Source organism: Papaver somniferum, chromosome 5 (assembly GCF_003573695.1).
Source record: "Papaver somniferum cultivar HN1 chromosome 5, ASM357369v1, whole genome shotgun sequence".
Taxonomy (NCBI): domain Eukaryota; kingdom Viridiplantae; phylum Streptophyta; class Magnoliopsida; order Ranunculales; family Papaveraceae; genus Papaver; species Papaver somniferum.
The window spans coordinates 182,237,775-182,251,803 of NC_039362.1; the positions used below are offsets into that span (position 1 = coordinate 182,237,775).

The following is a 14,029-nucleotide window of genomic DNA, read 5'->3' on the forward strand; positions in this document are numbered from 1 at the left end:
ACATCAATTACAAGTAAACCGCGAAGAGAAAGAACAATAAAACGCAAAAATATCCAATTTGTTTTTATGTATAAGGGAAAGATGATGGTATATCCGGAAGTAATTTCCGACCATTTAATCTAATTGTATTCTTCTTCGATAAGAGATGCTCCTAAAGCAATGGAGTAATTTTCCCATAAACTTGTCGATTCACACGAAGACGGATGTCGATTGAGAGCGATGTTGTGAGGAACCGTCGATGTTTTTGAATCAAGAATAGCAAGCCACGAACCAATCATTAAAATTCGAAGAACTCGCCCCACAACGATGAAAAAGTCGCCCCAAGATGGTAAAAAAATATGTCAAAAAACACCAGAAATGATGTAAAAACATCTTATTCAATTATCTATTACCAAAAACTTTAAAAAAAAAGATTTCTTGCTTACATCTAGTTTAGAAATACCAAATCTGAGCAAGACCGCTGAAGAGTTTTTTGTTTTGTTTTTTTAAGAAAGGGAAGAGAAAGAGAGAGAAAAAAGAATAACTATTTTGATTATAATTTTTCAAAGCTAAACTTACAGGGAAAATTATTAAGAAAAAAAAATAGGCTGAAGGACATATAACCTCCTGAGAATTCGAAGCTTTTCCCATGAAGAATATAATTGTTAAAAAAAAAAATTCCCGTGATCATTGTTCATGAACAAATAATGGTAAAAGAAAGTACATCAAGCAAAACAAAAGCAAGTACGATACGATTGTAAATCGGTGATCTTTGGGTTTTTCCTGCAAACCCTAGAAACCAATCTCAGCAAAATCCACCATTATTCCTTCCAATCTCTTTAGCTAAAACCTTATTCCGCCGGCCCCAGGCACGATGTAGTCATCACGTTTTTACTGAGTGTCGATCTGATGTTGTCATGGCGTATTTCGATTTGCTGCTGCTGCTTTCTGTTTTGATTTAATCAATGGATCTCCTCTTGACCCTATGATGGTTTCCTCTGAAGTCCAAAGATTTTGTTTTTGCTGGAGTTCTTCTCATCCTACCGAAGATGGACTATTCAATTGAATCTCAAATTTTTCTTCCATGGGTTTACGCAAGTTCTTCAACAGGATGTCTCTCAACCTTGCCATCTATTGATGCCGATTTGCACTCCAATTCCAAGGTACTTTGGTTAAACCCTATTACTGATCTCATCATCCCATTTTCTCCGATTCAGGCCATATAAATTTCACATTAAGAATTCAATTTTAGCTGTCAAGTTAATATGCTTCCCTCTAATCTTTAGATTCTTCAGTAATTGTCTGCTGCTGTAACATTATCACCCATCAACCTTCTCAAATCCATGTTTCCTGCGTTAGTTATGCAATACCCTTCCCAAACCTTTTTTTTTTTTTTTTTTTTTTGACTTTTTCCATTACTTTGCTCTTGTTTCATGTGAAAGTCACCTTTGAATTGAACTCGAAATTAACAGTACATTGCATAACCATTTAGCTCATATATCTCAGTCACCTGCCTTTGGTTGCTTTTCAATCTGCTTTAAAAAATTTGTTTATGCTTTCAATTTTCTGTTTTTGATTTGTCTTGTCCCGTATCACTATGTCCAGTTGTTGGCAAAGTGATGGAGCTTTTAGAAGCTTTTAAAATCGTTTTTAGAGTCAATCATAACCCTGTTAAGACAATGGAAGTTCAATCTTGTGGTGGTTTTTTAACCAGTCTGGAAAATTAACCAAAAAAGAAGGGAAAAAAAAGGCTTTAAGATATAGATGTTGCAATGTTGGAGGGTTATCTGTTAAGAACTTTAGTAAGTACTGCTATCTCATTTAGTTTGAATTTCGCCTTGAAATGATTAATGTTCTCAGGCAGGGGACTTGAGTTATATTTGGTTCATGTGGCGTCCTTGGCACTCACACTTAAATCCGTCAACCTTTTCAACCAACTGTGAGGATTTTGAGATCATTTTACGCATTCTTTTATCTGAGCAAATTCTTCTTTCAAGTCAAAGCCAACTCTTCAGACCTAGGAGGGATTATTGAATACGGTGACCCAATCTCTTTCCATAATGGTTACAGCAGCATGCTTATTATGCTAAGAATCAACCTGTCTCAACCTCTAGTTTTTGGTATCTTAGCTCCAATTAAATATCATGGAGATAACTGGATTGCATTCTGGCTTCTAGAATTACCAAGATTGCTTTGTAATTACTGCAATAGACTAGGGCATACTCCTGAAGACTGCATAGACTTCTTCCTCCTCAACCATCCAAGAATGCAGTCTCCAGATCAATACCAGATAGTCCCCCATGAGATTATGCCTATTCCCGAAGATAATTTACAAAAGAAGACAGTTACAATGTGGAAATTAATGGACCAGACTCAGATTGTAGTGACTGGAGTCTAGAGATGCACCCATTCCATGATTCATCTTCTCAAGATCAATCTGTAATTTCTTGCTCGGAAGGGAAACATACATATAGTGGAATCAATCCTGGAGGATTCAATTCAAATATGTCCACCGACTCGGAATGAACTGAATAGTCTTGAATTGGTACCAGCAGCAACAACCATCTGAGCAACTGCAGCAGCAAAGCCATCTAATAGTAACTTTCTGAGCAACTGCAACAACAACAACAGTAGCATCAGCAGCAACTACCAGCCATCCCATCAAGCCAAGATGGCACATCAGCACAAGACGTGTATACTCACTCAGCATTAAGTATGATACTACATCTATGGGGCCGGTGGAACTCCACTCCTTTTGGTTTATCAGCCTTTTTTTGCTTTCATAGTTTGCCTTGTATGTTACTAAGTCCATGCATCTAGGTTTACTTATTGGTTTGCCTTTCTATTATTCTATTCTACAGTGTCAACATTTTGGATTTAGGCCTTTTTTGATAGTGTCTTTGTCAAAGTCAATTATAAGCCTTTTTTGTCTGAAGATGTGTAATCACAAAGTTATTTTGATCTAATAGTGTTTAAGTATTGTTTTTGACTGATCTTAGATTTTCTCTTTTAAATCTATCTTGAACTGTTGTTTGCTTGAAACTGTTTTCTCTAGCTTAATTCAGGCTCTATTTTAGTGCAGAACTTAATTCAATCTTTCTTACTCCATTTCATTTCTTTATCTCTGAACTCAACTAGATTTTAATTTGGATTTTTTCTTTTTTTTTTCTTTCCTTCTCAGTAACTTTCTTTTAGAATCTCATAGATCCTCTACCTGAGTCTTAGTTAGCTACTATCTATGTGTCTTTCTTTCCTGTTTTCTAGCTCTTTTCACATTTTTCACAAGTACACAGATTTCACTTGCTCCTTAGAAATCTTACTCTCAATTAATTCTGCTCTTTGCCCCCTTGTGAACCCTAAATTTCTATCTCCTAATCTCTTTTATTCTAGTGTATACCAGGACCTTCTACTTTTCGCTCCTTTTACAGGTTTTTTCTACCAGAATATTCTGGAACAACCCCTTCTCTCCCTCCTATTCATTCATCGGTTTTCTCTCCTTCAGCAAACCCCACTTCACTTTTTTACTTCTTATTATCACAATGATTATCCTAACTTGGAATTGCCAAGGCATAAACCTTTCATCCTCAATTCAACACTTCAAAGGATTGGTCTCTCTTCACAAACCCAACATTTTGTTTCTGTCTGAAACTTTAACTAACAATCAGCATATGAGAAACTTATCACAATCCCTTCAGTTCCTTAATTATTTCTCAGTCCCGAAAATTGGAAGGCGAGGCGATCTCCGTTTAATGTGGAAAGATTCCCTAAATATCCAGATTTTATTTCACTTACAAAACTACATTCATACAGTAGTTACACCCCCCTAGACAACCTTGGCTCTGCACGGGTATTTATGACCCGCCTCACCCAGATATCAGGAAAAATTTATGGCAAGAATTTCCAACAATCTTCAACAACATCAACCCGACCACGCCATGGCTTTTATTAGGAGACTTTAACGACGTCTTAGATAAATCAGGAAAAAAAAAGGAGGAAGGCAAGTAACTTATGCTCAATCTCAACCTCTCATCTCTCTAATGGACCAGATGGGATTTATTGATTTGGGGTTCCGAGGAGACCCCTACACCTGGACAAACAATCAAATGGGTCAGGATAACATTCTATAAAGACTAGATAGAGCAATGGCGACCCAACATTGGCGGACTGCAAATCCACATGCAGCAGTTACTCATCTTCCAAGAATGGCATTTGATCACGACCCAATACTTCTACAAGAGAAAGCAATGGACTGGCAGGGAACAAAAAACTACAAATTTGAACACCTATGGCTCTTTCACCCACAGCTCAAACAAGTGATTGAAACAGCTTGGGAACAGCAACAAGATACTGAACCTACCCTTGATCTTCAACTAAAACTCATATCAACCGGACAAACTCTATTGGAATGGAACAAGGAAACTTTTGGCCACCTACCAACCATGATCAAGAAATCAACAACCAAGATAAAATACGCTCAACATCAATGTGCTACACAATTAGGCGGCGATCTGGAATTTTGGTTGATCCAAGAAAAACAACTAAGAACTGATCATGATGAGCTACTACAATGTCATGCGACTTACTGGCAGAAAAGATCCAAAATACAATGGTTGCAATCAGGAGATCTCAATACAATCTTTTTCCATATTAAAGCCACCATTCACAGAGCCTGCAACAATATACAACAACTACAAGACCCGCAAAACAACTGGGTTGACAAGAAAGAAGACATTGTTCAACTCATTCTGGATCATTATTCTCAACAATATAAAGCCCCACCTACGGTGATAAATGAAGATCCTTTCACAAATATCAGGCCAAGATTAACTCCCAGACAATCAGACCTGCTTACGAAGGAAGTAACTACAACATAAATCAAACAAGCTCGTTTTTCCATAAACTCTGAAATTGCTCCTGGTCCAGATGGCTACACATGTAAGTTTTTCAAAGTTTTCTGGGAAACAACTCATTCTCAACTGATAGCAATGGTTCAAAGTTTCTTTAATAATCTAACATGCATCCTCTCATGAATCACACAAATATAACGCTAATACCTAAAATAAACCATCCTTCAAAACCTTCACAGTTTAGACCCATATCACTCTGTAACGTCACATATAAAATCATTTCAAAAATCCTAGTCAACCGAATTAGACCCCTTCTTCCTTTCTTAATAAGCCCATACCAAAGTGCTTTTGTGCCACAAAGATCAATCCACGATAAATAGCCATTGTCGGAGAACTCTTCCACCATATCAGAACCTCAAACCTCACCAAGGATCCAAAAATAGCTCTCAAACTAGATATCCAAAAAGCCTATGATAGTTTAGATTGGGGTTTCATCAAAACCTCTTTTACAAAACGTGGATTTCCTTCATCGTTTATAGATTACATTATGCTATGTATCGCATCAGTTACATATTCGATCAACATAAATGGTACTCGTCATGGCTACATTAACCCAACTAGAGGTATCAGACAAGGCGACCCATTATCTTCCTATATTTTCATCATATGTGCTGAAATCCTATCTACAAATCTAGGAAACCTTGAAAACCAAAAGTTAGTTCAAGGACTAAACATTTCAAAAAAAGCACCATTCATTTCTCATCTAATGTACGCGGATGATTTACTAATTACCTCTAAAGCCTCGAATCAGAGCAACCATCACCTTAAAACCCTTCTCCAAGCCTATGGAAATTCTGCAGGACAGGTAATTAATACCTCCAAATCAGTAATAATTCGCCACCCAAGACTAGACCCGATCAAGGTAACTGAACTACAACAATTTTTCGATATGTCAACAACATCAAAACCTCCGACCTATCTAGGCATCCAATTCAAACATGGAAGAGCATCCAATCAAACCTTCGCACCCCTTCTACAAAGATTAGCCCGAAAAGCTAAAGGATGGATGACAAAATGCCTAACTCCAGCTGGAAGACTCACTCTCATCAAAACTTCACTTACCCCCACCTCAAACCACAATATGCAAACACAAAACCTACCCAATACTGTTCACAAACAAATAGATCGTATCACTAGGAATTTTTTCTGGGGACATGAATCAACAATCAAAAAGCTTCACCCTATAGGCTGGTAACAAAACCATTTTCCGGAGGAGGGTTAGGCATAAGGAAAAGCAGTGGTCATAATAAGGCTCTCCTCATGAAAAGAATTTGGAATTTACATGAAAAACCTAACTCCATTTGTGGAAGTCTCTTCAGTGCAAAATATCTTGATCAACAACCTATTCTACAAGGCATTCATACCATACTTTCCTCTTCTAGTCCCCAATGGAGACAACTAACATCAATTGTCCCTGCCACGCAAAAATTGATTTTCCATCAAATTGGAAATGGATTATCAACTCCAGTAGAAGACATTTGGATCCCATACTCACCACCTCTAGACCCAACTCAACTCTACCCAATCCGAATGGTAGCAGATTTCATCGACCCAATCTCCTATACCTGAAATCAAGAAAAATTAAACACCCTTCCAAATCCTATAGCCCAAAAAATCATAAACATCCACCTTCCCCAAAACAACGCACAAGATAAAATTATCCGGCCACACTCAAAATCTGGAAATTACACTACATCTTTGGGATACAAATGTCTAACCCATGGTCAACCAACTCATACCCCTCTACCACCCACCAAATTCATGTGGACTTTACCATGTCCACCAAAAATTCGGCATTTCTTGTGGAAAGCAATCAATGAAGGATTACCAACCTTCTCTCTCCTATATCATATCCACTTGACCAACTTTGACATATGCCCCAGATGCAATGTTGATCCAGAATTGGCGAGTCATCTTCTAATTCATTGTCCAACGACGATTACTTCCTGGAACACCCTGCTAATCAGTCAACTTACAAATACACCAAACTCCAACTACCCCCTCACTCTCACCTTAACCCCTCATACGCCCATCTCCAAAATCCTACAACAATCTGCACCAACAGTCGTAATCTCCTCCTTTTGCTTCCCTTTTTGGACCCTATGGTTAGCTAGGAATGACCTAATATACCGCCAAAAACAAACAACTTCAGCCGAAATCTTAATATGGGCTCAAAAGCTACAACAAGAATTCACTGCGGCACAAGATTTCTTACCACCGGTCCTACCAGGAGATGCACCAATATATAACCACCATCCAAGAGGAGACAAAAGAATATCTACAATATCGGTAGGATGGTCAATTCCAAACATCAACTAGAATAAGATTAAAACAGATGGAGCAGCCAAAGGCCACCCAGGTTTTGGGGGAGAAGGATTCATCTGCAGAGATTCTGACGCACAAACTATAATGGCTCTAGCTCAACCTTTAGGAATTACGACTGCCTTAACCGCAGAAACTTGGGCTCTTCTTTTGGCTTGAAGAACGGCAATAGAAAGACAATGGCCAAAAGTTCTCTATGAAACTGACTCAGAAAATCTTTTGCGCTTCATCACATCCTCTACCCCCTCCTCGGCACATCTCAGGGATGATTGAGGAAATAAAGAAGAGATTCAGACAGATCCCACAGGTGGCCATTCAACACAACTACATGGAAGGAAACCAAGACGCAGACGGTCCGGCCAATCATGCAGCAGATGGAAATCAAATAAGAAACTTATCAACCAAAATATGAGACCAGGCAATCCCGTATTTTATTAGTGAAAGTTTATTTCTTAATTCCATGGGTATCACATATCCACGACAAATTTGTAACCTAATTTTTTATCAATAAAGTGCATGCTTCAAAAAAAAAAAAGAAAAAAAAGAAAAAAAAACCTCCTGAGAAAAATACAAAACGAACAAAAGATATAAAGAAAAAAGAAGAAAACAAGATACGTCTATGAACATTTCGTCCAAAAATTTAATTAAAGATTTTTAAGTAGATTCCATGATTTGGTTTAGCTTTTTTAACTCTTACACCAGCTGAAAACCATCAGAGAATGAATAACTTGATGTTATCATATCTTTCGTCAATAGTTTCATTCCCTCATATCGAATATAAACTACCTTTCAGGCCGATAAAAGATTGAAGGTAGTTTATATTCGATATAGGGGAAAGAAACAACCGGTGATTCACCACGTCTTGATGAAGTCAATCCGGGAGACTTCATACACTAATACTCCGAGCCACTGGATAAGGGATGTACTTAAACTTGAAATGGATACCTGTATTAATGAAAACCAAGATGCGTAAGAATTAAACCTGGTTACTTGAACCAAAAGAAGTATAGATATATACAAACCCGAACCAGAAAGGGTGGATACGAAGAAAGTATCGGGGTCGCTATAATCAAGATCGGGAAATAGAGGCAAAAGTTGTTCACTAGAAGTGAATTCCTCGAAATCCTTATAAAATTGATTTCAGCTCTACCTGACTCATTTTCCTTCATTCTCCCAGCAACTGTAGTAAGTAACGAAAGCCTTGTTTAAGACTGGAGGCTGGTTGAAATTTGACTTCTGTCGGTTTGACTACAGATGACTCTCTCCCTCTTAACTTCAATCATCACCATGATGATTGACCAGAAACGGTACGACCTTCACCTTCACGCATAAGAAAAAAAGGATTAGAAAACTACAAATTGCACAAATCGATGCATACAAGCGCATAGAACTTTCAACTGAAACAGCTGAAAATTAGAAGAGGCAGCGGATGTATAACTACAGTCTACAGATAAACATCAAGAAAATTTAGAAACAAGCAGAGAAAACTAACCGTAATCACTGATACCTTTTTTCTTTGCTTTTTATGACATACTATAGTTTTTTTTTGTCCTCGCTTTTTATAGAAAGGCTAATAGGAATTCAAAGTAGGGGGGGTATGGCTGGCTATCTATACTGAGTAAACACTGTCCATATTTAGTAAATGCATGGATACACCTATATTGAGTAAAGATCGACTGACCGTATTCAGTGAATGCTTGTACCTAACAAGAACACCCTTATCCCGTAAAGACCACTCCAATAATTTTACACTAAGATTGCGTTTTCGTTTGCGGTAAATGTGTTATGTGATGGTAAAGGCCGGTAGTAAATCATACAATAATGATCCCAATTCGAACCTCATCAGCACCCCGATCCTATCTTTCTTCTCCTACTTTACGAAGCCAGAAATTTTTCTTTTGTTTTTAATGTATTTGTGATATATGCTTGTAATAACCCAATGATATTTTTCTTACCTCGGTCCAAGTTATAGGCCTTTCAAGTTTGGATATTCTAATTCCAAGAGCAGCATTTTGTGATCAAAGCCGCAAATTCATTCCTGTCATGCGTGAAGCCCTTAACTTTATATAGGGTGGTCGGCAACATTTCTTCCCCTTTGGCCTTTGCAAAAATTGATGTACATTCAATTGAGATTACAGCAGGCGAGATGACCGACAAGTTCTTCGACAGATACATAACGATGATAATGACAGTGTACCTAACACTGAGTTGCACGTCTGTACCTAACTGTTTAACCCGAAATTAAACTGCATGTTCAATCCAATGGTAACTAATGGTTTTAAATATATACAAACCAGTAAATCATGGTTCGGTTTTCCAAAAAGCGAACCGAGAAAGCATCAATTTAATCTGATTGATAAAGGTCATAAATCTTAATGAATTATAGCGGCAGATCTTAGTAAATCTAAAGACTTATAAGACCTAGACAAATAAAGCTCCCATGTTGAATGGTAAGGAAATCCTCGCTTCCTATTAGTCGAAATATTAAGGAGACCGTAGTAGTTTACATGCATACACTTAGTTACTTGCCTAATTTATTTGGATAAAAGTGTTAGTAATAAAACTACCAAAAATTGTTATGTGATTGTAAATAAAAAAGAAAAAAAGAAAACTAAAAGGAATGAAGGATATATTTGTTTCCTTAATTATACAAATCTCATTAATATTTTAGATTGGGCCATTAAGAAAGAATTTATGAATATAAAACATTAAGGATATATTAGAGAGTTTATTGGAAAAATATGACTATAAACAGAAGCTGGACACAATTTTGAAACAGACCAAAATGGAATAGAGGACGATCTTTCAGAAACAGAGGGAGTAATATATATGGGGGAAAAATCCTCATAGTTTCTGCGAAAATAAAAGAAAAAATAAATAAAGTTTGCACATATCCTCCACCTATTTAACGTATTTGCCCCGTCACACCAAATCGAAAATACATCTCCACGGGGCGGAGCCCCGCGCTCACTGAATCAAAAATGCATCTCCACGAGGTGGGGCGAAGACCCGTGCACACCAAGTTAAAAAGAAAAAAATAAATAAAATGTGCACATATTTTCAAACTATTTAATGTATTTGCCCCGCCACACCAAATCAAAAATACATTTCCACGGGGTTGGGCGAAGCCCCGCGCATACCAAATTATGCATTGCCACGGGGCGGGGCGGGGCGGGGCGAAGCCTTGCGCACACCGAATCAAAAGTACATCGTCACGGAATCAGATCACATATTATATCGGATATTTCTTCCTTAATATATCGGAATCGGATTAGGCTTCTTCTGAATTGTTAATACCCGATATCCGATACAACATAGACTTATTTGTAATTTACCTTAACCATATTAGAGTCGAGTAGAAGAGTAAAGAGATAAATCCGATATCCGGTATGATATGTTTGAGAAATTAAAGTTAAATTTCAATTATGAACATGTTTTACAGGGTTTTTAACATTTTTGTCAGATTCAATATTATCGGATAAATATCTGATAGCTTAGCGTATCGGAATCGATATTTGATTTTTAATATATTCTATAAGATATCGAATATCCGATAGCGTTTAACCTATCGGATACGGATTTCTAAATATCCGACCGATATTCATCCATTGAGAAATTGAAGTTAAATTTCAATTATGAACATGTTTTACAGGGTTTTTAACATTTTTTGTCAGATTCAATATTATCGGATAAATATCTGATAGCTTAGCGTATCGGAATCGATATTTGATTTTTAATATTCTATAAGATATTATAAGATATCGAATATCCGATAGCGTTTAACCTATCGGATACGGATTTCTAAATGTCGGACCGATATTCATCCATTGACACCCGCAATCCGAAAGCATGGTGATTTCTTGAAACACTAAAACCTAGAATGGATAATTTGGTTCGGATAGTGTAGATGGACATGCCAACTTAAATCATTTGCAGGCAAGCAATCCAAAGTCACTGCACTTGTTTTTTTTTTTTTTTTTCTCATCATAACAATAATTTAATCCATTAATAAAGAAAAAGACTTCATCACAAACTCTGAAGAAAATTTATTACAAAAAAAGGGCCAAACAGAAAAAGAGGGTCACATAAACCTCATAAGGAACCGAAAACTAAACACTAATAAATATACAAACCATCTAAGACAAGTGCTTCAAAAAAAAAAAAAAAAAAAAAAAAAAATCTAAGACAGAAACCAGGAAGAGATCTAAGAATCCCCATTGCAACTTTTACGAAGTCAGGAAGAAATCAAATATCATAAAAACTCTTCTTAAAAATATTCATCTGATATTCAGACTCCAAAGGAATAATCAAGAAAAAGCCACCATCACTTCCCGGCGGGTTTGGTATCAGAAAAGTTCGACCCACAAACCTATTCACACCCGGACCCATATAAATTGGTTTTCCCCACCCAAAATCAGCTTCATATATTGGCAGTCTGAAATTGCATCCCTTACCTTTGACAATGGTACGGAAACTTGGGTTTAGTTCCAGATAATCAATGGCTGACCTGAGATACTCATCATTTCCATACGACCTAAACGTCTCGTGTATTAAATTAACGGCGTAACTTAATGGTTTTGAGACAATATCACCTGAAAATGCTATTACTGTTTTGTCAAATATGGCGTTACCGAAATAACCAGCCGGAAGAGGAGGACGTGAACGGGAACGACAGTCTAGCGGGATCGAGATCGTGGTTTCTTCATCGTCTTTAAGCTAGCGTGCTTTACATAAACAACGCCATATGTGTCCTGCCATGACTTCGTACGTACTGAACCGGTACTCGTCCTTGTTGCATTTGGATTTCAGTTGGTTGGCCTGCATGGTTGAGAGATTGAGCTTGGCAATTGCGATTTTGGGTAAGGGTGAAGTAGCAGGTATGTCGACGGAGGGTAATTTATATTCGATATGAGGGAAAGAAACTATCGGTGGGTCACGAGCTCGTAATAACGTTCGATCAAAGAAAGGGACTGGTTTTTTAGTGTCTTCAACACCTCACATAGATCTGACCATGTATTGATGAAGTTGATTCCGGCGACTCCATCGACTAATATATGGCTTAATGCTGTACTTACACAAACACCACCGCACTTAAAATGAGTTACCTGAACCAGAAATGGTGGATACGAAGAGATATCGTCGTCGCTATAATCAAGTTTAGGAAAGACAGGCGCAAGTTGTTCATTAGGAGTGAACTCGCCAAGATCCTTCATAAATGAATCCGTTTCTGCCTCTATGAAAATAGCACCTTCACCAGTACAATCTATTTCAGTTCTACCAGACTCATTTCTCTTCAATCTCCCAGCAACTGGGTAGTAAGTGACCAGAGCTTTACTTAAACCATCCTTGAGTACAGCAGAGTTGAAGAAATCATTAGATCCGGACAATGAACCGTCGTCTGTTGATTCCGGAGGCTTGTAAAAGTACACAGCTTGTGCGTGTACTACGCATAGCTGATCGAAATTTGACGTCCATAAACACACTTTTGGTGTTTCTTCTGCCGGTTTGACAACAGATGTCTCTTCCACTCTAACTTCCATCACCATACTGATCAGCTAGAAACGGAACGACCTTCACGCATAAAAAAAGAGTTAGCAAAGCAAACAACGTACTGCCCCCAATCGATGCATATAAGCGCATCTTGCACCAAGAATATATAACTAGCAGATTATAACTACAGAGACACATAAAAACCAAGAAAGAAGCAGAGTAAACTAACCGGAATTATTGACGGGAGAAGGTATGTAGGATGACATATTTTAGTTTGTAGTCTTTGCTTATATACCGTGGTTAATAGGACTCAAGGTAGGGTATGGTTATCCATGCTGAGTAAAGACTAGCCGCATTCAGTAAGAGCATCCACAGTGGGCGACTAAACCCAAATATTTGGTTTATTAACGAGACGTAGTGGGACGGACTATCGATTAAATCCCAGACTATATTTGGTCTGGGACCAAGACTAAACCCAAATTTGATCGCGCGGAACCTGAAGGCTACGCCCCACACTAGGCGTACATTTAGTTTACGCCCCACACCAGGCGTGTTTTTAATCTCCGCGCGATTCTTTTGTTTTTCAATTTTGTATGGGGCGGACGTTTACACCTCCGCCCCATAAGATGACTTTGATTCTTTAATGGGACGGGCGGAGATTTAATCCTCCGCCCCAATTTTTTTTTTCTTTATAAAACAACGGGCGGACGTATAGTCACACGCCCCACATCAGGCGAATGCACAGTGTTACGCTCGATCAAATTTAGTCTTCCACCCGTAGCGTCACACACCAGACTAAACTCAAATTTGGTCGTTTTTTTTTGGTCTTTGATCTTTGGTTATACTCGCACCACTGCAGTTGCTCTAATGCCTATATCTAACTCTTAATACAAGACACGTCTAACCTGTAAAGACCACTCAAATAATGGTTCATTTAAGGGCGTTGTGTTTCTGTTAATGTGTCTAGATGTGATGGGAAAGGCCCCGGGATTTAAGAACAGAGTTGTTGTTTTTTCTCCAAAACGTCTACCTTTGTTTTTTTCTTTGCATTATTTTTTTTCTTTTTTCTAGATGGGTTTGGTGACTCTGGTCTCATTTGATACGACACACAATCTTTGTTCTTCCGTTTTTATTTTTTAACTTTTTTTACCGTGGTCAAAATTTGTGGTCATAACTACAAATTCAGTCCAATTAAGCATGAAGCCCTGAATTTACTAAAATGAGTGAGATTGCTTGGAACCCTTACTTTGGTCAAATAAGTGAGATTGCGTTAAGAAAATTAATAATGTGAACACAAAAATCTGGTGTCATCTGAGTATTCACAAATAATG

General features: G+C 37.7%; 1 protein-coding gene and 2 long non-coding RNA genes across 3 annotated transcripts; 1 reads left to right on the forward strand and 2 right to left on the reverse strand.

The window, feature by feature from the left end:
• Window positions 1-447: 447 nt before the first annotated feature.
• Window positions 448-2,977, forward strand: LOC113283859. The gene is made up of 2 exons (XR_003327756.1): window positions 448-1,142; window positions 1,840-2,977. It is a non-coding gene; the product is annotated as an uncharacterized LOC113283859 (long non-coding RNA).
• A 5,087-nt stretch (window positions 2,978-8,064) lies between these two features.
• On the reverse strand, window positions 8,065-8,755 carry LOC113278654. Its single transcript, XR_003325608.1, has 3 exons — window positions 8,701-8,755; window positions 8,359-8,528; window positions 8,065-8,153 (listed from the first exon to the last, which is right to left on the reverse strand). It is a non-coding gene; the product is annotated as an uncharacterized LOC113278654 (long non-coding RNA).
• A 2,620-nt stretch (window positions 8,756-11,375) lies between these two features.
• LOC113278290 (shikimate O-hydroxycinnamoyltransferase-like) lies at window positions 11,376-12,951 on the reverse strand. The gene is made up of 2 exons (XM_026527172.1): window positions 12,928-12,951; window positions 11,376-12,779 (listed from the first exon to the last, which is right to left on the reverse strand). The coding sequence occupies exon 2, from the start codon at window positions 12,752-12,754 to the stop codon at window positions 12,131-12,133; it is 624 nt and encodes a 207-aa protein (XP_026382957.1). The 5' UTR covers window positions 12,755-12,779; window positions 12,928-12,951; the 3' UTR covers window positions 11,376-12,130.
• Between the last annotated feature and the right edge of the window lie 1,078 nt (window positions 12,952-14,029).